General features: G+C 39.6%; 1 protein-coding gene across 2 annotated transcripts in view; it reads left to right on the forward strand.

The window, feature by feature from the left end:
* The window catches only part of caln1 (calneuron 1), a 56,541-nt gene extending 34,511 nt beyond the window's left edge, over nucleotides 1-22,030 (forward strand). For both annotated transcript variants that reach the window (XM_014336895.2, XM_005932584.3), the window contains 2 exons: nucleotides 14,096-14,252; nucleotides 20,497-22,030. In XM_014336895.2, the coding sequence (XP_014192381.1) occupies nucleotides 14,096-14,252; nucleotides 20,497-20,624 (285 nt within the window). In that variant the 3' untranslated portion in view covers nucleotides 20,625-22,030. The remainder of the gene's footprint in view (nucleotides 1-14,095; nucleotides 14,253-20,496) is intronic.
* Nucleotides 22,031-23,596: the final 1,566 nt, after the last annotated feature.

The raw sequence follows: 23,596 nt of genomic DNA on the forward strand, positions 1-23,596 counted from the left end.
GGAAAAGTTCAAGGGGGCCGAATACTTTTGCAAGTCACTGTATTCCTATCATATATTAAAATATATTTTTAACAGTATTAGTGGTTTTATGTTTTTTATTCAGTTCCCCTTTGTTTTGTTTTTCCATCTAGCTTTTGCAATAAAAGAAAATGGTTGCAGTTTTCAGCAAAGTGGCATCATAATTTAATCAAAATCTTGTTTTTGAGACTGGCTAAATCTGCTGGTGCTCTAATCTGCCTGCTTTACTTTCTGATAATGCTCTGCATCTGCTAAATGGGTCCGTTATGGACCAATGGGCTTGTTGAATGTTTCAACAAGCCCATTTGCTGCTGATTAGTTAGTAAAAATAATATCCAAAAACATCCGAGCCTTTGAAAGATTTCTGCAGGTACCCACCAAAAGGGAATGGTTTGTAGGAATGTTTTTGAGGCTTTTCTCCTGCCTCAGATTGTTGTGTAAGTGTTCTGTCAGATAGTGCTAACAACACAACAACCACTCACAGCAAAGCATCCGTCCACATGACATTTCTTTTCTGTTATTTATCTGGTCATACACTGCTTACACATGTCTGTGGTTTTGTTGTTGAAGTTAAATGTTTAACATAAACCTCTGCTGTACTTGACTTTAGCTTGACTTCCTGTGCCCATGCAGGTAGAGCCTTCAATAATATCCATGCCTTACAGCAGGCTTGAACTGATTCAGGATCAGCGTTTGAATTTGCCAAATAGATACATTTGATAAATGTCCTCAATCATTTTCTTTTTTCTTTCTCATTCATTGCAATGATTAGTTATAATTCCAAGTTTCTCAGATTGCCTTGCTAAATTACTGAAATTTAAATAAGATGTCTGCTGATGAAGAACTGCTGACTGTCAGATGTCCTGCTCCAGGCAGGTAGTATGAGAAGAGCCAGCACTTCTCTAACAAGCAGCTGCTGGGTGCTTGATAGATTCAAGGCCAACGTGCAGGATGTAAACAAACTCTAAGGGCGTTCACTTACCGGCTGGGAAGGCTGAGACGAGCGAAAAATCACTTTCCCTCGCCAGGCATGGCCTTGAATGGCAATGAAGGTGGCACAGAGACACAGCGTTACAGACAGCTAATCAACACCCACACGTGTGCACACGCATGCACATGTTCTCTGTTTCGTTCCATATGCCTAATCATCCTCCTTCCAGCAGTCTGATCTACTCTAATGTGATCCTCCTCACATTAAAGCACAGAGGTTGGGGGGTGAATTATAGAGGATTATCAAAGTGAAAATGACTCAATTTGTCTCTGTCGCACCATGTCTTAAAGTGCTATCATGCATCAAGAAGGGCATTACTTTTGATCCCTGGCCAGAATCTTTTCCTTGAGGCCGTCAGTGCCTTTGCGAGACAGAAATGTATTTTCACGATGACCTCCACCTGAGTTTTCAATGCTGACTTTGAATGAGAGCAAGCAGTAATCTCTTCATGCTTAAAAAAGAACCAGTTTTGTAGTACCAAAAACTGTAGTTCTTCAAGTCAAACCCTTCAGTGTTACCAAGAACAACTTCAGCCATGAAAATGGCATCTTTAGAGCCTAAATGGTTTTATCTCCATGTGAAATTTCCCTCTTTGTGACCATTTTTATTCTTTTGAGCCTTAAAGCTTTGGGCGTGGTCATTGTGATTGACAGGTACACCATTACAGGTTGCTGTAGCCAATCACAGTGGCTCCACTTCCTGAATAATAATAGTAAAAATAATAATAATAAAACATAGAATTAGTGCTTCACAGTTTGAATAATTCAATTTCAATTCAATTCAATTTAATTTAAACAGCGCCAAATCACAACAACAGTCATCCTCAAGGCGCTTTATATTGTAAGGTAGACCCTACAATAATAGATACAGAGAAAAACCCAACAATCATATGACCCCCTATGAGCAAGCACTTTGGCAACAGTGGGAAGGAAAAACTCCCTTTTAACAGGAAGAAACCTCCAGCAGAACCAGGCTCAGGAGGGGCGGGGCCATCTGCCACGACTGGTTGGGGAGAGAGACAGAAGATGGGAGAAAAGACACGCTGTGGAAGCGAGCCAGAGATTAATAACAGGTATACAAGTAATAAAAGCTACACATTAAAGATAAGTGTATGCAACAAACATATACACACACATAATCAACCACATGGCCTCACATTCATTCCAAAATACACATACACACAACTGAACTGAACCTTTCAACTGTCTTTGGGCTGTCGGTGCCTTTTAGTGTTTTTTAATTACCTGATAATTTGCTGACTTCTTTTTTGGGCTGTAAGCTACACATCAGTGTTCCAATTATGGTTTGTGTTATTTTAGTCTGCTACTTGGCACTTATTAGCAGGTATTAGTGTCTGTGTGATCCAGTTATATGGTCTTTGGATGCCGCTTATTAACCAAGTGTTAATAAGTTAGCACTCCATCTTCATTTCTAAAATTGTCACATCCGTCTCCTAAGGACAACAGAATGCATCATGTCAGAGGGGCTGCTTCCATCTGTAGTTGGCACATTGGTTTTATTGTTTGTTGGCCGTTTTCATTTTTCTTTTTACGTAATCTTTGGGAACGCTGACACTTTTCTCGAGACACCTCACCTCATGTTGCTATTGATTATAAAGTGGCAGGTTGCAGTAGGATTATGACTTTATTTATTGGTTAACAGAAATATATAACATAGAATACGCTGTATCAGTACGACCATTAATCGTAGTAAAACTTTAAAGCCTTAAACTTACTGTATCTACATCCTTGCTGTTCGTGATGAACACTATATTGCTACTGTACTGTTGAGTCAGGCTGATAACTTTTCTTCTCTTAGCTCTGAAACAAGAAAGCTGCTGTTTGAAGTTTTGCTGCTCGTGGAAAAGCAGCAGCAAGCACCCTCAGGCCTCCTGCTTCAACTCTTAATTTGATTCCTGCCTCTGCCTGCTCCCTTCATCATTTGGAGCCTCGTGTTTTGTTTTGTTTTTGTGTACACTATGACATTTTTGTTCCTTTTTCTTCATCCTAACTCACGCTCCTTATGTTCCATGTAGCTTTAATTGCATGTGAGTCAGCTTGGCTCCTTCAGTGATTCACTTCATTACAGCTCTTTCTCATCCACGATGCAGCTCTGAGAAGTGTCAGCACCACATCACTGTATTTTCTGCACAATTGCTTGACTTAAAATATGCACAAAATTGCATGTGCACACACACACACACACACACACACACACACACACACACACACACACACACACACACACACACACGCACACGTGGAGGAGCATTTGTGTTATTGAGTGTCCAGAATTTTAATGATGTGTCTGCCAATCAGAATAAATTTCTTTGACTACATTACACTGACACTGATTTACTTGAGGCGATCTTATTCATTTTTATCTACCAAGTAATCACAGCGTACAGCCCTATTTAGATATATATGGAGAAAATCATTTGTCAGCTAAATGTAATCAAAAAGACATAGGTCTGTTTCCCACTATTCATCATTTCACAGCGCTGTACTTTTATCCTCCGAGCTGCACTTCAAAGTCCCATCAGGCCTGCAGACAGAAAGGATGAAGAGTCAATATGGATGTATAGGACTTCAAAAGATTTGCACCCCATTCACAAAACCTTCTTTATTTATTTATTTACACAAAATAGTCAGAGTTTAGGCGTTTTTACTAGCCAAACTCACAATACTGCATGAATTAACATTTCCCCTTGACTTTTAAGTACAGGCTTGGTGATGCAGTCCTTGACATACTGGAAAAAGAACACCTTATGTGACATTTCTTTGAAGATGATTTTAATTTCTGCAACACAAATAAGCAGGTGGGTAGACAGATCTCTCAGCTTCCCCCTGCATCTACAATGACGTTGAATGTTTTCTTTGGGGAATTATTACATTGGTGCTTCTCCAACTTTTTCCATGTTACAGACTAAAAAAAACAAAATTACTTTTTGTGACAATCTGCAAAATTTTCATTTTGCAGTACCTTATAAACTGTATAAACTGAACTTAAATTGAAGGTTTCAATGAAAGTTAGTTGCCTATGTTGCACTAGCCGATATAAGAAAACTTCTCAGTTTGGATCGAGCTTTAATTAGATTTTTCTACCACTTTAAGATGAGAAATACAATATATAACCAGTCGTCCTTTAGCAGGGGTCCTGCTACACCGTGGGTTTAATTAAACCATGTTTTAATCTGTACTATCAGCTATTGAACTGCAATTCAATGCCAACACCTCCAAGTAAAATTGTGCTTACGATTTATTTGGTTGTTTACATTTCTTCCTCATCTTTGTGTGTTTCTCGCTGTACTTAGCTCATTCTCATATCTTTTATCTCTCTTCCCTGCTGTCTCCTCTGTTGTTCATTCTTCTGCAGTAAAAGGTAATGAATTACATGAGGCACACCACATAGATCCACTGAAAGCCAATAATGAGGGCAGTGACCCTCAGGCTGCTCCTGTAGTCTGCTCCAGTACAGGGGTTAATGGGAGTAATCTCACCTTGATTAATCATACTAACAGTAATTGGCTATTGGTAGCTTTCTAAGTGGCCTTAGGCATTTTCCCTTCTTCCCGTATTTTCCTCAAACTGTCTGTGAAATAAACTGTCTAAAGTCTGCTGTCCTGATCCAAGTATCATGCCAGGATTTGCAGACTTTAAGTGCCTAATATGAACATTTATCTGCAACTGTTCAATCAGATATTACTGCTTGTATATGAAAAAGCTGTAAAAATTCTTAGGATGAGTTTTTTTTGTTTTTGTTTTTTAATCTACCGTGTGTTGGTCGTGGGGCTATAATGAAATGTGCACTGGAGCGTAGAGGTTACAGACCTCAAGACAGAAGTAACTCTTTTTGTGGCCCATAAGAGTCTCACTGCAAGTCATTTTCGTCAGTTTCATCATGTGGCCAATGTTTATGTAAATTCAAAACACTACACGACTGGTTCCAGAAATGAGCTACAATTCATTTTCCCGCCTGTTGTTACCCTCGTGGCACGTATTATGTTTTATTTTGCTCAATTAATCTTCTGGCCTTTGACGGCTTGGTGACGCAGCGGTAATGGAGACATAAATTTCTCCTGAAGGCTTTGGGCCTTTTAACGGAAACAGATAGGCTGCAGAGATCGATAAAGACGCTGAGCATTCATTTTAACAGGGAAGAGAATGTGTGCATGTTAGACCTGGGTGTTGAGCAGAGGAGGGCATAAATAATTGACTAAACTGAATTGCCTTACAGGTTGCATACTTAGTGTTAGTGAAGATTTCTATTCTCTTTACTTTACACTTCCAAACTGCACCATCCCACACTGCAACAAGTGTACCTGTGTGTAGTCACAATGTCGATTGTTGAAGGGTCTCTTAATAAGGAGCAGGGTAGAAATACAGCAACCAGCTTTTGGATGCCGTCACTTTTCTCCAGTGGAACTCACAAATAGCATCTGTAGTAATTTATATACTGCTGTCAGACTGATGTTTTAAGATCAGGGGCTGAACTTGCTTGAAAACACCGCTAGTTATTTACAGTGTCAGTCAGACAATAAATCCAACATTTACGAAATGCTTCCACTTCTAATCCTCCTTTTCTTCTTTTTGGTTTCCTCATCATTAGCATTTATATTAATAAATTGAAGCGCTAATCAAAAACGTCTATAAAGTCATATGATTTAGTCTTCACTGAAATAATTACACAGAAATCACACCTGTAAGTTTGTGGAGTTTCATCTGTATTTAACATCCTTGGTTGTTAAGGATGTAACTGTGCAGACTAGTTGGATCAGCACTTAATTCACAACCAGTGTGAAAGTGTGTAGGGGCTGGACTGGAACTCAGTCTTTCTTTGCTTTTTCTTCTTCTCCCTCTATCTCACTTCCCTTACCTTTGATTTTGTTGTCACTCTACGGCTCTTGTTTGTTTGTTCTTTCTTTATCACTCCCGGTCATCCCGATTACACCGAATCGCTCCTCATTTAACAAGAGAACTGCCTTTTTCTCACACTCTGTCCTTTATTAGTTTCAGTCTTCAGCTCTGCTTTTGTTTTCTTTCAGGAGTCAGTTTTTTTCCCATTTATGTTCTGTAACTGTAATTTACTTTAGAAAAAACATTTAATTTTAAAGGTCTGTAATTTCAATGCTTTCTTTATTCCCTTTATTCTAATCAGATGCATGTTTTGATGGTAAGCCTTTTTTTCTGAACATCCTAATTAGGACAAGTATTTTAATTTTCAGATTTAGAAAATTTATATTTTTAAGCAGAGATGATATTGTGAAAATACTGAGATTTGGATATATGAGTAATGGATGTGTGTTTTTTGTTTTGTTTTGATTTTGCAGACAATGCAGCACAGCCCTACAGTGTGTAGGGAACAGCTGGGAACACCATACGTGCACAGCTGTTTGCGTATAAACCTCCTTTCAGTATTGCAGGTGTGTGTGATCTTGCACTATAGAGGCCATGCCAGGTGTCTTAATCAACTGTAAGTTTTTGTTATTTACAACCATTTCGTAGGTCTTGGAAATCACATCACATATTTGACATATTTGAAGCCTTGTCTGTCAAGCTTCTGTAAAATTCTCCCCCAAAGTCCAGAACTCTCCTTTCTCCAGCTTGACAACAGCATCCACAGATTACATGATCAGTTTCTGTTACTGTCATGTTGCCCTGCAAAAAAAACAAACCAAAACAACAAAAACCCTGGTGCAGTCAGATCCCTGGAAAACCACCACCTCACACTTTCTTATAATCAGCCTCTGACAATACACTGAAATGGAAAAAAATGAAATATCTCTTATTTCTATAGATAGTGTTTACATTAAAACAAGCATAGAGCATGTTCTTCTGCATTCAAATCAAACAGGGTTCAAGGATGTGCCTCCTCAGCTGCAGCACGTTTTAAATGGATTAATATTTCTACCATTTGGAAAAAATAGGACTTGCAAGTTCATTGCATTAGATTTACATTAGCAAATGCATATAATTGGATTCGTCAGTGTGTGGAGAATGTTATCTGTAGCTCTATAATTTGGCTGTACTGCAAAGGGCTGAACTCAGCAGATGGATGGATGCTGGCTCTTGGCACCTTCTCACCGCCTGTGTGTGTGAGCAGCTGAGTACGCCTCATTTATGGGTGTAAAGATGAACATGGCTTTCTCCACAATCCCAAATCCACTTTGCGGTCTTAACAAATATTCAAGAGTTTGCAAAAAGTCAATAAATTCATGGTTTTAATTCAAGTATGTGTGGGCAAATACGATCTCAGTGCATCTCCTTACACTGATTTTGATGAATTTTATGGTAGTTACAGTTTTAATGAACTTCAAGACTCTTTTAGTAAAAGTGTTTCTAAACCTTGCATCAAAGGCTCTCACAGTGACTCAGATATGTTATAGTACAGTTATAATATACCCACTGTTCCCATGAAATAATTGAGGAGAATATTAAAAACAGAAAATCCACATTTTGAAATATAACCTGTCCACTTCTTAATAAGTAACTGTATTATTTGAGTCTTTATGACACCTCATGCATTTATTAAAATGGTATAAAGTTATGTCAATGCAGTAATATTATTAGTGGTGTGATTGTAAGGGCCTGTGTCCATTTTCTCTACTCAAACATTTGTCAGTTGAAAACTTTTGGAACAGAGTGCACTTCTCAATTTCTCCCACAAACCAATCAAATTCAGAAAGGAGTGGGACTTATGTTATCAACACTGTAAAGAGTTTATCAGCATTATACACTGGACCCTAAACTTCTGTGAGTCCAGCTATAATAAACAAACCCAGTCTCCCTTGCAAATAGTTTGCATCTGTTCTTGTTGAAAATCTTTGAACTTTAGCATCGGAGAAGAGGAAAACCTGACAACCACAACAGGTGGTTTTTCACACACAGTGTATGTGGTGCAGCATGGAAGTGCGATGGTTAGCACTGTTGCCTCACAGCAAGAAGGTCCTGGGTTCAAATCAACCATCTGCTTCTGTGTGGAGTTTGCATGTGTCTACGTGGGTTCTCTCCCGGTACTCCAGCTTCCTCCCACAGTCCAACGACATGCAGATAGTGAGGTTAGGTTAATGTCAGTGTGAATGTTGTTTGTCTCTCTGTTAACCCTGCGACAGGCTTGTAGGTTTAGGAGTCACAGTTATGGTATATCCCTTAAATGTTCAAAATGGGAGGGACTTCCGACTAATGGCGGTTTGGTGCGAGTAGCGCTTTTGGTGAGCTCTTGCAGGGTCGGCCTTTTTAAAATTATTATTATTCTCTGACTCGACCCCAAGCGATATCTATCTCATTTTAAAATAGTACATTTTTTGATTTTGCTCACTAAAATGCCACCAAAGCCGACTAAAGGAGGAAGCTCGGCCTGGCCTCACCTGCGGCCTGCTTCTCCTGACTACCCTTTTACCCGTTCTGAATCGGGGACTGCGGCCCAGGCCGCCACCAATAGCGATGTCAGCGCTCTCAAAGCGGTGCTGCTTTCGGCTCTCCGCGAGGACTTTGCTGCTACACTTAAAACGGAGTTTCAAGCTATCCTTGGTGAAAGTCTTTCCTCCATTAAGTCCGAGCTGCTCTCCTTCAAAAAGGAATTAAATGTTCAAAATGTAATTGTAATGCCTGTGTAACATATTGGTTTAATAACCCCTGGATTTGTCCGTCAGTCATACATGGCTTTAAAAAATATGCCAGTTGTCCATGTCGGATCCAGACCAATCAACATAAGGTTTATTATATATATTTGATCTGTTCATTTACTTTTACCAAAGCTCCTTGTGCTGTACAACACATATCTACCTTAGAGTCTAAACGGGGTCCTGCAAACTTTAGTAGTCCCTAAGTTCCTTCAGTTTGGACACACAAAAGAGGAACATGTCTTTCAAGAGTTGGAACAGCTAAGAAAACTTTGCCAAAAGCACCTACCAGAAATGGTTCATGCTTTAAAGATTAGTTCAAAACGGCGCAGTAACATTCCTGCTATTTGTTACCAGACATTTTTCTTCTCTTTAAATATCAACAATGAAAATGTCAGTTCAATCACAGGATTTTAATGATCACGTGAATCTGTTTTATCCCCATCACTCTGTCACGGATTCAATTCATTTCAATACAAGGCTCCTTCTGAGCTTTGACCACAGCAGACCTTAACAGTATGTGACATTTCCAACTTCTCCAAAGTCTCCATTAAAGTTCTCTGTGCCTGAGGCATGTGATTGCACTTCAGACTGAACTTCTTAGGAGAATGTGTAACAAAGAAGACTGAAGGTTTCCAGCGTGGGCTCCAGTATGAAGCTGTAGGTCACAAACCACTGGGTGTCCTACTAAAGGTCTTTTCTGTGGGAGTCACTTTAGGTTCAGGTGTGTAATTCTTTTCGACTCCCCTTTCTTTCACCATATTCTCCATAAAGGTCAGTCCATGCTTGAATGTGAATGTAGGTTGAGAAAGTCTGTGGGATATGGGAAATGAAAATAAAATGGCTTTTTCTTATCTTCTACTGTAGTGCTCTGTGAATAGAGCTATCCTCTGGCTCATCCCTCTTTTTCTTGGCAAATGAAGTTCTGCCAGTCTCTTGATGGGTGCCAGCGATGCCGTCTTTATTGGGAAGCGAGGCCGCATAAAGGTTGGGTAAACACAATTAGGCTGCCGACCTTTTCCTTTGGGGGGGAAGTAACACAAAAGTTGGCAGTAACTTTAAGTGGCAGATGCTGCAGGGGCACTCCAGGTAGATCTGTCTGTTTAGTACAGATCCTCTCTCTGTTTTCCAGAGGGAGATGCGAGGAGAAATAAACAGAGCTCAGCAGTCTGTGAAACATCGCATCCATTTCTGAAACAGGAGGCAAAACATCTTTTTATGCTGCTGTACATGGTGGCTGATGTGAGATTGTTGCTGTATGAGCTTTCCAGTTAGGACCACAGCAGCAGCAGTGTCCTGAAGAGAGCAGGCGCATGAAAATGATCAAGTCTAACACATACAAAGGAGAATGATGGGTTGTGAAGAGGCTTGCAGATGCATGGCTCTGTTTGAGATTCGCTAGTTGGTTGCTTGGAAGAGTATTAGCTGAACGGCTGGGATTATGGGCTGAGCTCGACTTTGTTTCCTGCCTAAACTAATGCCATACTCTATTTAGTCTCACAAAAAGTTTGTGTTTGTTTATGTTTGTCAATACTGAACTGTGGGGCTCTTTATTATCTGAAAAGTATGTTCAATACTAATGTAGAATACTTTGAGTTTGGTGGTCAACAAGGAGTCAGTGTTTGAGTTTCAGTGGTCATCATAGTTTTTTCTGCTTACTGTGTTATTCTTTTAAATGATTGATACATTTTATGATTTTATTTTTTTTTATCAGTTTTTTTTTTTTTTTACACAGTATAGAGTAGAAAGGCAGATGGGTTGTATGTGAGGGGGAATGGCACATAGAAAAGCACCTGGAGCAACCTCGAACCTGCGGTGCAGCACTAAGGACTAAAGCCTGCACAGCATGGGTCACCTGTTCAACCAGGTGATGCATCGTGTTGCTCCTTCTGTCTTTTCACAAAAATGCAGTAAAATGAAGAAAATCAAATAACTGAAGAATATTGAAGTATCAGTTGTTGTATTGGTATAAACCTTTAGTTGTACTGGTGGTTTCAGGGGAAATATTTAGTAACTGTACCTTCTTTTTATGGGTTTATGTTTTCTGTCACTGTTATATTTACATTTCCACTGGATTAACTGTACCTGCTTTTAAATTACATTTCACAATGTATGTGATTTATTAGTCTATTGTTGCATAACTTTATTTTACTTTTGTCTTGCCAACATTTACATTTACGTTCACCTTTGATTAATGAGCCGGCAAACAAAAGACGAAACATTGACCCAAAATTTTAAATACCTCTGATAATGAATCTTCATGAAGGCTGATTAACATTTGAGGTGTGATTGGTGCAAGTGTTCATTAGCTCACTCTGAGAAGGCTGAGCGATAACAAATCTCATCGATGGTAAGTGTCCAAGTGTGATTTATGCAGTGGGCTTGCCAGAAAGTCCAGTGAATGTTATCCTTCACTCTCTGGACGAGTGTCATTCATCATAATATCACCGAGTGCACCAAACACAATCTGGATTTGGTGTTTGTAAACTGAGATCAAATGTGTTGAGAAGCTGGATAAATTTAGTAAATCATATAAACTCTATATGAATGAATAGAAAGATACATAGATAGATGTAGATATATATATATGGTCTGTGAAGAAGCTCTCTGGAGTTGCTTGACTGAACCAGAATGGAAACCTTTCTGTTTATACTAATAATTATGTTAATAATAAAAACTGTATTTGTATAGCAGAGAGAGATGTGGTGTTTCTCACCTCGTTCACAAAGTTTCAAAAACAACATGTTCAGTGAGAGCCTTTTATGATCATCAAAAATGTGAATAAGCATTTACATTTCTTTTTTATGTAAATGCTTATTGATGTTGTATTTTCCATCATCTTATTTCCTGTTTTTGCTAAAAGAATGGGATCATTGTTGATTGCATATTTTTGATATCACCAGGTATTTGAACCTTATTGTTTCCTCACACACATACTTCACTCTCTCTTCACTAGCAGGTCTGCATTAAAGAAGACAGATCGGGGACTGCTGTAGCCCGAGGTCATTCACTCTCTCCCCACTTTCCTGTCTATCCCTCTGCACTGTTCGGTCTCATAAATTCAAATAAAAACAGGAGACCAGGATTAACACTCATTCAGCTCATGAGACTTGATGAGACATGATTCCGTATCTAAAAAGATTATATGTTTATTACAAATTGATGTGTCATATTTGGTCATTTTACTGCACTAGTGTCACAGTTTGAATTTGTGCACTCCATACTAACACATATGAGGCCACAGAGCAGGCAAAATGAAATTATTTTGTGGGGGGATTTTGTTATTAATTGTTTATGTTAATTACGTTTTTTTAAATATTTGGTTGGTTTAATATAACAGAGTTTTCTGCTTAATTTTTTGGGTTTATAAAGATAACAGTGGAACTTTTGTAATTATTTCACTGTTATCATTGTTGTTATTGCTACTATTTTAATGAAGACAGAGCTTGTGTCCCGTTAACGTTGACTTCCTAGATCTCCTTGTGCTTCTGCCTGTCGTAGCTTTTTATGCTCCACTGATTTGGCTCAGCTGTTGTTACACAGCTTATCAACTTCAGGGTCATACTGGGGCAGTTCCCATCCATGCATGTCCTGGGTACCGCGGTGAGTGTGTAATACAGATAACAGAGAAAAGGCCTAACCACCTGACGTGTTCAAGGCCATGGTATTTGACAACAGCAGCAAATGTGATAACCACTGAGTAAAGTAGTCTAACCTGTTTGAAATGAATGCGTGGACCATTTTCCCAGTTTGAGATGAGAATTTTCAAACTTTCAGTATGTTTTGAAGTGTGTGTGTGTGTGTGTGTGTGGGGGGGGGGAAATATGAACGCATTTTTGGAACAGCAACAAATATTTCTGGTTTCTGCAGAGCTACAGAGAGACCATCAAAACAGAGTACTCCTTCAGAGTAGAGAGCTTACACTCTTCTACATAAAATAGTACACTGACAAAAAAATCTATGCATATAATGTGCATTTTATAGATTGATACAGATAAATATCCTCTGCATAAGAATGGTAAGATATATTATGATTTCTTTATGATAGTACAAAGTACGAGTGTGTAAAGTTTAAAGAGTAGCAGACCAAGAATTGACCCTTGCGAAACCCCTCAATTTTTTATTTTTGCAGATCTAAAAATAATAATTGAATTGAATTGAAACATAAAATGTTCTGGTCCTTAGATATGATGAAAAGCAGTTATGAAGGCTTTGGATTAAAATATCATAATCAAGAGTGTCGAAAGGCAGTGGTGAGATCAAGCATAACTAAGACTGAACGACTGTAACTCAGTGCTCTTAAATAATGGCACACACCTGAATCCACCAAACCTGCAAACTGCTAAAATATCTGCTTTTATAGAGGTGATCACACTTGCTGATGATCAGTTAATTAAAGCGAATTTGATTAGCAGCATCTGGCAGCTACTCATGTCTTAATTCCCATGGAGGCAGTAAGGATATACTTAATACTTAATGACATGGTGTAATATGTTATCTGTTGTTAATCTGATGCTGCACTTACCAAAATTTAAGACCAGAATAATTTTGTAATATCCTGATACATGAAGCCTGGGAATTGAAAGCAGATGCATTTTGCTTTTACCATGACTTTCTTAATCCATTAATTCTTTTCTGTAGCTCTATAAACTAAAAGTGTTACCAAATTTTTATTCCTACAGTGTGCACAATGGACACAACATCAATATAGGAACAATATACGTTGCCTTTGTTGAAAGTAAATATCAGTGAGTTTATACAAGCATTTAGACGAATTCAGAGGAACTTGCTGTCCTCGCAACTGGCTCGGGACTCACTGCTCTTTGTGATTTCATTATTAGTCAGGTTTGTATCATAGTCCGGCTCTGAAGCTTTTCTTGTTGCAGAATAAAAAGTAAATTAAATTATCCTACTGCTCCTAAGTAAAGCACTGCTTTCCAGCAAAGCATCACTCGCCAGCAAGATCTTCTTGATCTGACCTTCAGACACCTCTGGTTTAAAAGTGGGTGTGTCTGTAAACACTCAAACAGAACCATAAATCAGCCACTCTTTGAACATAACTTTACCTCATTCAATTTAATCAATGCATCAGCGTTACGCAATGCTCAGATTAAAGTAAATGTATAGGAGTGACATCTGTAAGATGTACAGGGACGTACTGGAACATGAAGAGTGATTTATTCATTTGAACTTTTTGTCCTTTCTTACAGGGAACATCACTTATTGTAAGTCGCCCAAAGCAAAAATCTACTCAGATTTATTTTTTTATTTTTTGTACTCCACAGCTTAGGGCGATAGAGACTGTATTTGTAATGTTTTATTGAGGTTTGCAGTCTAGTGGAACTCCTAGTGGAAGGATTGTGTCACACACTACCCTGCCAGGCACGTACGGCAAGCTTATTTATGTGAAGGGAAAATGGTCTCTTTCTTTTTAAAAATCTCCTCCTCATCTCTTTCTCCCTCAGTTCGACATGCAGAGAATCACCCTGGAGGAGCTGAAACACATCCTGTTCTGCGCCTTCCGTGACCACCTCACCATGAAGGACATTGAGAACATCATCATCAATGAGGAAGAAAGCCTAAAGGAAAACTCTGGCAACTGTCAGACAGAGTTTGAGGGAGGTGAGCTGAATTCCCTGAGCTGGCTTTGCACATAGGCACGAAGATATATATATATATATATATATGCCGGCGTGTGTGTGTGTTGGGCTAGTCGTGTGTAGGTAGAGACAGAGAAAGTAATCCATTCTGTCAGAAAGAATTTGATCTGTCTCATCGAGATCTAAAGCCAACACAGTCACAGCACACCTGCTGATTTATTAATTTGGGGGCTTTCGTGGGAACTGGTGTCAGCTGGTCACCTGTTTAGAAGCGGCACAGATGAAATATACATGAATTCACTCTGCAGAACTATCCAAGATCCATCCAAGATTCATGGATATCAGAGCAGCAGAGCGTATTATAAGACTTTCACTCTTATCATAAAAACAGGAAATGCAATTGTTCCTTTCAAAACCATTTAAAATGTTTTTTAAATGCCAGGTTTGGAGTCAGATTTGATGAATCATCCCTTTCAGTCATCTCTGCTTTGGGTGCTGAGAGAAATATATTTTAAACAGACCACAAAGTGACTCAATTTGCATAAAACATTTGCAGTTTGAAATGAAATGAAACTTGGCAGTGTTTTGTCACAGCACTCGGCATTCAGGCCAGGCAGTTCTGAGCATGTATGTGGGGGGGATCGTGTTAATAATCATCTGTTTGGCTGTAACTGAACAGATGCTCTGCAAGCGAGAGATATGTTCAAGCAAACTTTGTTACTAGAATGTATTTATCTTCTGCTCCACACTTAAAAAAGCTTCAGCCTCTTCAAAACTGCACATAAAAAGTTATGTTTTTGAATTTTTTTCCCAGTTTCTCACCTAAACTCATGTGTCTATTCAGCCTTGTTACATTTTAGCATGTGCAAATTAATTGATTCCATGTGTGTTTTGAAAGCAGATTAAAAAATGGCATCTATTGTGTTTCAACACCAGAAACATGACTTTTAGAAGCACAGAAATCTGAGTCATAACACCAGCAGCTTCTACATGTCCTAAAGCAGCGTCCCAGCCTGCTTCGTTATGCAGTGAGTCTGTGCTTATCAGTCTCTTTGGTTAATACTGTGTGAATGAAACTCCAATGTGTTGAGATTTGTCTTTGTAGCCACGGCCGTTTATATTTCTTCTGTGGACCAAAATGACTCTCAGAAGCAAAAGAGACTTTAATGTCTCTCACAAACACACGTGCCTGTGAATAAAAAAGGGATTTACTAGGCCAACACTGGTGTCACTGAGAATGGACAAAGATTGCACAAGCACTTTATCAAGCTCTTAAAACTGGTGTAGAGTGATGACAACATGATGACCCTACTAGGTTTATGATTAAGGCTGCCCACTGCAGAATCTATTGAGCCCAAGGTCTTCAAGTACCACCTGCCACACAGGGACACCAAAAAAGTGCTCAGTCATGGAGAAATCGATACATCAAGTCATGGTGTGATTCATACTGAATACGATTCATCATGCTACACTTGTGCTTATTACTTCAGCTTTCTGATATATGAGGTAGCACAAGAGGCAGTTGATTTCCCTCTGGCTTTTCCTCGTTCTGGATCAATATGGTGGGAGGCTGAAAAACAACTGGAAAAAAATGTAACCACTGATCCACAGAAGTTCACCAGACGCTGATTCATTGCTGAACAAATTGCACCAATAGCATAAAGTGCGGAGAAACATGCTGGAGCTGCAGCAGCCATCCACAGAGTGCCACTTGCAAGTGTGGAAATCAACTGCGATCCATGAATGTCACAGCTGCCTCACAGGTGTGGAGATTTAAGGGCATATAGATTGAATCTCTATATTGCATACGCTGGTTAGTTTGTGCACTTGCGCTATGTAAGGTGTGATTTCTAACTTTTTCAAAATATCAGTGTTGTTGTTGCTGCTTTCAGCATAAAAGAAAAATCCCCCTGGAACACATTTAACAGGTTCAACTAAAAAGCAACTAAATTACGCAGCAATTCCCAGTTTAGCCCTCAAAACTCTCTTTTAACTCGCTTTCCTTTTTTAATGCCTTTATCACCATTTTGCACCACAGATTCTGCTAAAGGCTTCAGGGCGATCGTGGCTCAAGAGTTGGCTGTTCGTCTTGTAATCGGAAGGTTGCCGGTTTGAGCCCCCGGCTCGGACAGTCTCTGTCGTTGTGTCCTTGGGCAAGACACTTCACCTACCGCCTACTGGTGATGGCCAGAGGGGCTGATGGCGCCATATGGCAGCCTCGCCTCTGTCAGTGCGCCCCAGGCCAGCTGTGGCTACAACTGTAGCAGTGTGTGAGAGTGAATGAATAGTGGTATTGTAAAGCGCTTTGAGGGGTCCAGAAAAGCGCTATATAAATGCAATCCATTATTATTAAAGCATTTTGTGTGCTTTATTAAACCTCAACTCTTAAACTGCAGCCTACAGCCTGACCTGCTCATATTTAATTTGTGACAAATATGTTTATAATATTTATTGTGACAAATCATACTTTTGCACCACCGTTCTTTTGTAGCCATGAGGTTGGGAATCTATTACCTTTTCAATATTTCTTAAACCTTCTTAATTAAAAATGCATGGTGTTTACAAGCAGTCAAGCACACATTTAGTTTCCTTTAGGAGTCAATGTATTTTGATTCTTCTCAGTACTGAACAAGAAGAAATGTTGCTAGTAGCTGAACAAATAAAAACAAATACAGAATCACTGCATCATAGTCTGCAAATGCTCTTTGATTGTCTTTTAATAGCAGTTTGGAAATCAGCATCACAACAGTAACAAGTGGAAGTGTCATAAATTAAACCAACACAGTATGGATGTCAGCTAAAGTTACCCCGCTGGATAAGGACAGAAGGATGAATGCATTAGTCAGCAGCCACTAAGCCACCGAGCACTTTATTACCTTGAGACCACAGTGGCCCGGAGAAAGTCCTCTGTGGATATTTGGCAGTTGTATCATTAGGCTGGGCGGCTTCAGAGGTGTTTTATGAGGCCGACATTGGATTCAGTTGACTGGACTTAGAACGATTGTCTAGACCACAACTCTCCTCCCATCTTCAGTCCAGCAGCTGAACACATGTTCTTTCCATTTACACCCTGCTAGCTCATCCTCAGAGATGTATGTGAAAGATTGGGCAGATTTTGTTTAAGCAAGACTTTAAACGAAACTGATTTAACAAAAATTGTGACGTGTAAAGTCCTTGAACTCTATTAACGCCATAAGATTTAATTGACTTGTTTGGAGCTGGTTGGGGATAAACTGCCTTCAGACGTTGTGGTAACATTCAACAATCACAGGCTCCTCCTCTGAAGAAGAAGAACTTAAAGAAAGCAAATTTATGACTACAAAGCCGGGGAAGGCTATGAAAAAGATTTAAAAGCACTTCCAGCTTGCAATTTCCACTGTCCAAAATGTCTTTAAGAAATAGTAGCTTAGAGAGATGGTGGAAGTCGTGAAAAAATGGGAAACAGGAAGATTTAGCTGTCTGAAGACTCATGGTGCACCTCTCCACTGAAACTGCAAAACAATTAAAGATCATTTCACCTGCCAGCAGCGCTGTTTTGTAACAGATGAAGACTTTCATGTTGTGTCAGCAGTAGATTAAGATTTAGGGAAACAGGTTTATGGAGGGTAATACTGAGCGGAGAGTGATTTCTCTACCAGCTCCTTAATTTCCATCTATGTGACACAAATGTCTAACAGATGACACTGTGAATGTGAGTAACTGTCGGTGTCAGCATGCTGTTCCTCAAAAGAAGCAGCCAAAAGATCTGTTCTTAGAAAACTACCCTAAATTGTTTGTGTACAAGGAGCAAACCACATTTAGACTCTTCACTCACCCAGTGTTGGGTTATGTAACCTTGGCATTTCAGTTTGTGGTCTAAGATGTGGATAAAATGACAAGTTTTATATAAATTTGAAAGCCTGGAAAATAATTATTCAGCTCAAAATTGCCAAGTAATGAAACCACCTCAGCCAAAAATGATGCAGCCTTTTCTGTCCCACATTCCACATTTTCTTTGGAGCAGCACTCAAGAAGCATTTTTGATGACTTTTTTGTGTGAAAGTTAAGAATAGTGCCGTGTGTCTGCAGGTCTTTGGCTCAGCCTCCCTAATTACTGTGGCCCGGAAAATCATTTCACTCACTGCAGGGAGGATGAGCTGCTAAATAACTGGTCAGGGAAAGAAATTGATCGAGCCAGAAGTAAAAGCCTGGCCTGCTGTTGTGAAAATGTGTGTCAGTTTGAAATCCCATTTCATGACCTTCAGTTCAGCATCCTGTCCTTTAGTCTAAACTCAGGGTTTATGGAGACAAGATTTTAACATCCTGAGTTTGAGGTTTTTCGATGAAATACAGAAATCTCCCCCAAACACATTATACCCCCTCACTGCTCATTATTATACAATAATACTCTTCCTTCCTGTTTATGTGAATGAGTAGAAAAAATATTAAAACTTCCTCTCAGTGTGATGCGGTTAAAAAACAGCACAAACTGCAGCTTTCAAATGGCTCAAGAGTCGAATTGCTACCTTTCAGACAGTTTCAATTAAAAAGAAAGAAAGAAAAGAAAATTATTACCTTTGAGAAGGTAATTAGGATTTTTTTTGCATGTATTAGACTATATTAGCCATGAATCTGGTGTTCCTGACTAAAGGTGACTGGGTGGGTTTTTCAGTCTGAGCCCCCGAGCTCTGAAACTCCCCTCTGATAAGCTGCACAATAGGTGAAATCATTAAAAATACTTTTTTTTAAAAATCTGTTTTTCTCCTCCAGTCCATGTTCTGTACTTTTCTTTGGGTTTTACTGACCCGTTTCTGCTGGTTTTATCTGAATATGTCATGTAAAGGAGTTATTTAAAGGTGCTTCAGGAAAAGAGTTAATATATAACGGGGTACAGCGAGCCTGTTTGACAGAGTTAAAAGGAAATGTTAGAATACATGCTATTTATTTAAATAATCCAATCTTTAGCTTAAAGATTCTCCTATCACTTTAAAGCCGCTAGACTAATTGGGCTCTGTTTTGTGAAATTTGGCTGTTGCTGTGATGTCTGGACCGCTGAGTTGTGGCTTAGTGGGCCTCTCTGTTGCTTCTTTCAGCTGGGATCCAGAGCAATAATTCTCCTTGTCATGGCTTATGGGAGATCACACCTCAGGGTTATTTCTTTTGTTCTCGGCTATAGTAAAACATTTCACAATAAATTATATTTATGTGCTGAACCCAATTCGAAGTAGGTTTGTTAATAAGTTATAAGTTAACGGAGGAAGCTGGGAAGGAAATGTGGAAGGTGGGGAGACAGGAAGGAAATTAATGCTAGAGATGGGAATGAAGGGAAGGGAGAGGGCACAAAAACAAGGAAGCTCACAAAGATACTCGGAAGGAATGGACGAAGATGTAAAAAAATTTAAAGAAGAAAGGCTTCAAGAAAGAAGGGAAGGAAACAAAGAAGGGAAGAAGATCGGAAGGAAGGAAGGGATGGAGAGAGAGATGAAGAAGCTACCATTGGCTGCTCTCTTATTCAGGAGTCACCACATATTTGATTTGGCAGATTTTTCCAAATTAAATATTCATGCAACCCACAAAGGATTTGTGTGTCCTTCTGGGGTTGAGCCGGGAAATCTTTTGTTTGTTAGCTGATGAAGATGGTACGGATATGAGGAAAAGATGAAGATGGTTAGGAAACAAGGAAGTGAGAAAGGGAGGGACACGTAGCAAACCAGGAGTGGAAGGAATGAGGTAGGAAATGAGGAAGAAAGGAACGGAGGCAAGGCGACCAGCGAGGAAGATGAAAAAAAGAAGGAAAAGCCAATATCCTGAATGCTTCTTGTGCGTGGGTGTGCTCATATTCAGATCTTTTTCCTCCAAGCCCCAGAATTCAACATCTGCCCTCTAATAATCCGGACTCTTTCCACGTGGGACCATCCTTTGCTCTTGGTCCAAGCTGAGTTCTTATCCTCGACACCAAACCACAAAAAAGACAACAGAGCAAGACTTACATTTTAAGCATCTTAGGGCACTTTGTAATACTATTCAGCTTTGAATGGCATTAATCTTTCCTGGGAGAGAAGTGTTGACCAATGAGCTGAAAAAGTAACACTTCACAGCAAAATAAACCATTGAAAGTCTGATGCGTGTCAGTGAGCCCTCTGTTTTTCTTCATTATCGTTGTCTGGGCACAATAAATGATTTATCCAGAGTCTTATTAGAAGCAAAAGTGGTACCATCATTTAAATCTGCTTATTTTTTATTTATGTCCTTCATTTGTGTTTGTCCGCTTCTCACATCTCTTTCAGTTCACCCCTCAAAGAAGAACCGTCAGACGTGCGTGAGGAAGAGCCTCATCTGCGCCTTTGCCATGGCATTCATCATCAGTGTCATGCTCATCGCAGCCAATCAGATGCTGAGGAATGGCATGGAGTAGCTGTGCCCACTGTGAGCTGGAAACAAGCCAGCCTGCATGTGCATGCCAGTGGGTGAGGTCGTGTCCCTGTTGATTGGAAAAGAACTGCAAGGAGCAACGCTCGAAATAATCAACGAAATCTGTTTTTAAAATTGTTTTTAGTGTTTTTGAACGAGGGCCACGTCTCCACCCGACGTCCAATAAAACCATGAAGCCAGCATGAGGAGTCGCGCAGGACTCCTCCCCCTTTACTCTGACAGGGACACTCAAGGGCTGACATTACACATAACATACTGTTGTCTCTGTTTCCTTGGTGTAATAAAAAATAAATAAAAAATCCGACAACGATGCAGGAGTTAAGAGCTGTTCGCTTTTCCAGCAGCCGAAAGTGATGCACTTCTGCTGATCTGTCACCCACCAGAAGACTCACGAGCTATCAGGGCTGCAGTCTGGCTCCCAGGAGAGAAAGGAAGGAAGGAAATATTTGCCCTCTTATTAGAGCTCCTGAGAAAAGATGATGGCAAAGCTTGCCACCACTGAAGCAGGAGGATCTGTACAGGCCACAGCTTCTCTCACGTTATAATACTCCAGCACTCCATCTAACTACTCTCTCTGGGGGCTAGTAGGTGCTGGCATCAGTTCATCAGCCCTAGAAGCCAATCAGTCAAGCATCTGAAATGTTATATGGTAACTCCGGGCTTGTCTTTTGAAAGAACAGAGAACATTGGGAAATATGTTATTTTTTCCTCTTCCTGGACACTGTTGGGTGAACAGTGTGCAGAGTGCGAAGAAAAAGTCCTATTTACAGAAAAAAAATCCACCCTCCAATGCTCTAGGTACTGTGTGTGTGTGTGTGTGTGTGTGTGTGGTATACAGGTGTGAATCCATTGCATTCAACTGTGTCATAATGTGTAGGTGGAAATAGCGAGGATAATGGTAGAATCAGAGTGGCGAGACGTTTTTCCAGCTGAGAAAACTTGAATCTTGCCTTTTAATCTAAAAGTAAAATGTCTTGTGGCGTTGAAGCATTCAGGCTTCATGTCAGAGTTCCAGCACCATGTCTTTTGCTACTCTTTGATGACAAGGGACTGCTACATAACCCTAACATATCACTGTTTTAAATACTTATTTAACCAAGATTTTATGATCTGGAAATACATCTGTGACACCATCATGTGGCATCGTCATCATAACTCGTTTAGGAAGAATACAACCAACCAAAGACAAGTCACCACCAAGAGAGTGATAAAGTGTTTCAGGGTGGATTTTTTTCATTTGAATTTTGGGTGTTTTTTGTTTTGTTTTTCTTGTCCTTTTAATCACCCCACATCAATTTAAAGATTTCTTAATGCTGTGAAAAATTGCTGAGCAGTTCTAAAACCCAAATTTAAAAGTTTAGTATCATCATAAATGTGGTATATATTATTTAATATCAAAGGGTTTTTCAAAATTAACAAGGTACACTTAGATTTTTCAGCTGTATTAACTTAAATCTGGGTGGCTCCACAGTGTAGCGCTTTATGCATTATTTGCCTTCTAAACAAAAACTTTCAGGTTTGATCCCAGGAGGAGGTTTGAGTCCCTTCAGGGCTGCGTCAGGAGGAGCATCCATTATGGAAAAACTGACAAATCGAACATGTAGAGCTACCTGCTGCAGTGACACCTTGTGATTAAGGGAGCAGCTGAAAGTAGCTTGCATTATTTTAATCTTAATCCAGTCACACATGACTGGATAATCTGCAGAACCAAAACTGTAAAGAGTCCGCTGATTTATAAATCTTCTGATTTATAAACTATTTTTAAAAAATCCTTATTGATTTTAATTACTTTTCACAGCAAAAGTAACTAAAAGAGTCCACTCGTACTCTTGTTTTAGATAACTAGATCTTTATTTCTGTTCTTTAAAGATGCATAATGCTCTCTGTATCTGTTTGATCCTGGGAAATTTCCCTGGACATGACAGTTTTAGATCACACCTTCTGACCGCTTGAAGAAAAAAATCTGCAAATTAATTGATACTAATAACAGTTTTAAGTTGCAGCCCCTTGGCTGCAGAATAGACAGAATAAGAAAAATGTAATCATGTGCACATTAAATGCAGCTTCAAGGCTAGAACCCAACTTGTGTGGAAGAAAAACATGTCACTGACTCACTGACTCAAGTACTCACCATAATGAAGACTATATTTTATGACTACAGAGATAGAAGTCAAATCGTGCCACTCTTAAATAATTCGGAGGCAAAACAAACTCTCTAAGGCGATGAACAAACATTCTCACAGCACTGAATAATTTGACGGTTCCTCTCCCACCGAGGACAGCTCTGAACTCCTGCACTGACTCCCCCCCAGGGGTCAGAAACACCCCTATTATCAAGTGCATGCGATCAAGTCAGTGTCTTCTGTAAATACTGTAACCCATGTCTGAAATGTCTCCAGTGTCTGTTGAAGTGTACAGTATCTGTGTGTGTGCATGACCGTCGGTGCTCTCTGCTCACTCGGGTTCAGAGGTACAGGGAGGAGGCTCAGCAGGAGTAGAGGCAGCTGCTTCATCACAAACATGCCAGGTGCAGGCGGTAAAGGCCCTTTCTGTTTCCTCTCAACCCTCCTGCCAAAGCCATAGAACTCTGCCGAGGTGAACCAGACAACACAATATAGACATTTTTCCCTGTTCCTACATGGAAACACAAGATCAAACGGGCATTTTTTTTTGGCATAAATATGTATATCATATCGCACTCAGTTTGTTCCTGTTATTGTTTTTGCACTGTACTTGTCATCCATTCCAGTGAAACGATGCAGAAGGTTGTAGGTTGTGCAATAGTGCCATCTAGAGGTGAAGTAACATCACACTGCCCGTGCTCTTGTCTCGTCACGGTGTTTGCGTGTTTCTCCCTCTCTGCACACTCATGGGAATGTGCTGTCAGGCAGGACTCAGCGTTATATTCACAATATGTGGAAAATATATTGATATTGAATGTTCAAATATGAGGAT

This window comes from Haplochromis burtoni, unplaced genomic scaffold (genome assembly GCF_018398535.1).
Source record: "Haplochromis burtoni strain Fernald_Lab_line unplaced genomic scaffold, NCSU_Asbu1 Contig_153, whole genome shotgun sequence".
In the NCBI taxonomy this organism is placed as follows: Eukaryota; Metazoa; Chordata; class Actinopteri; order Cichliformes; family Cichlidae; genus Haplochromis; species Haplochromis burtoni.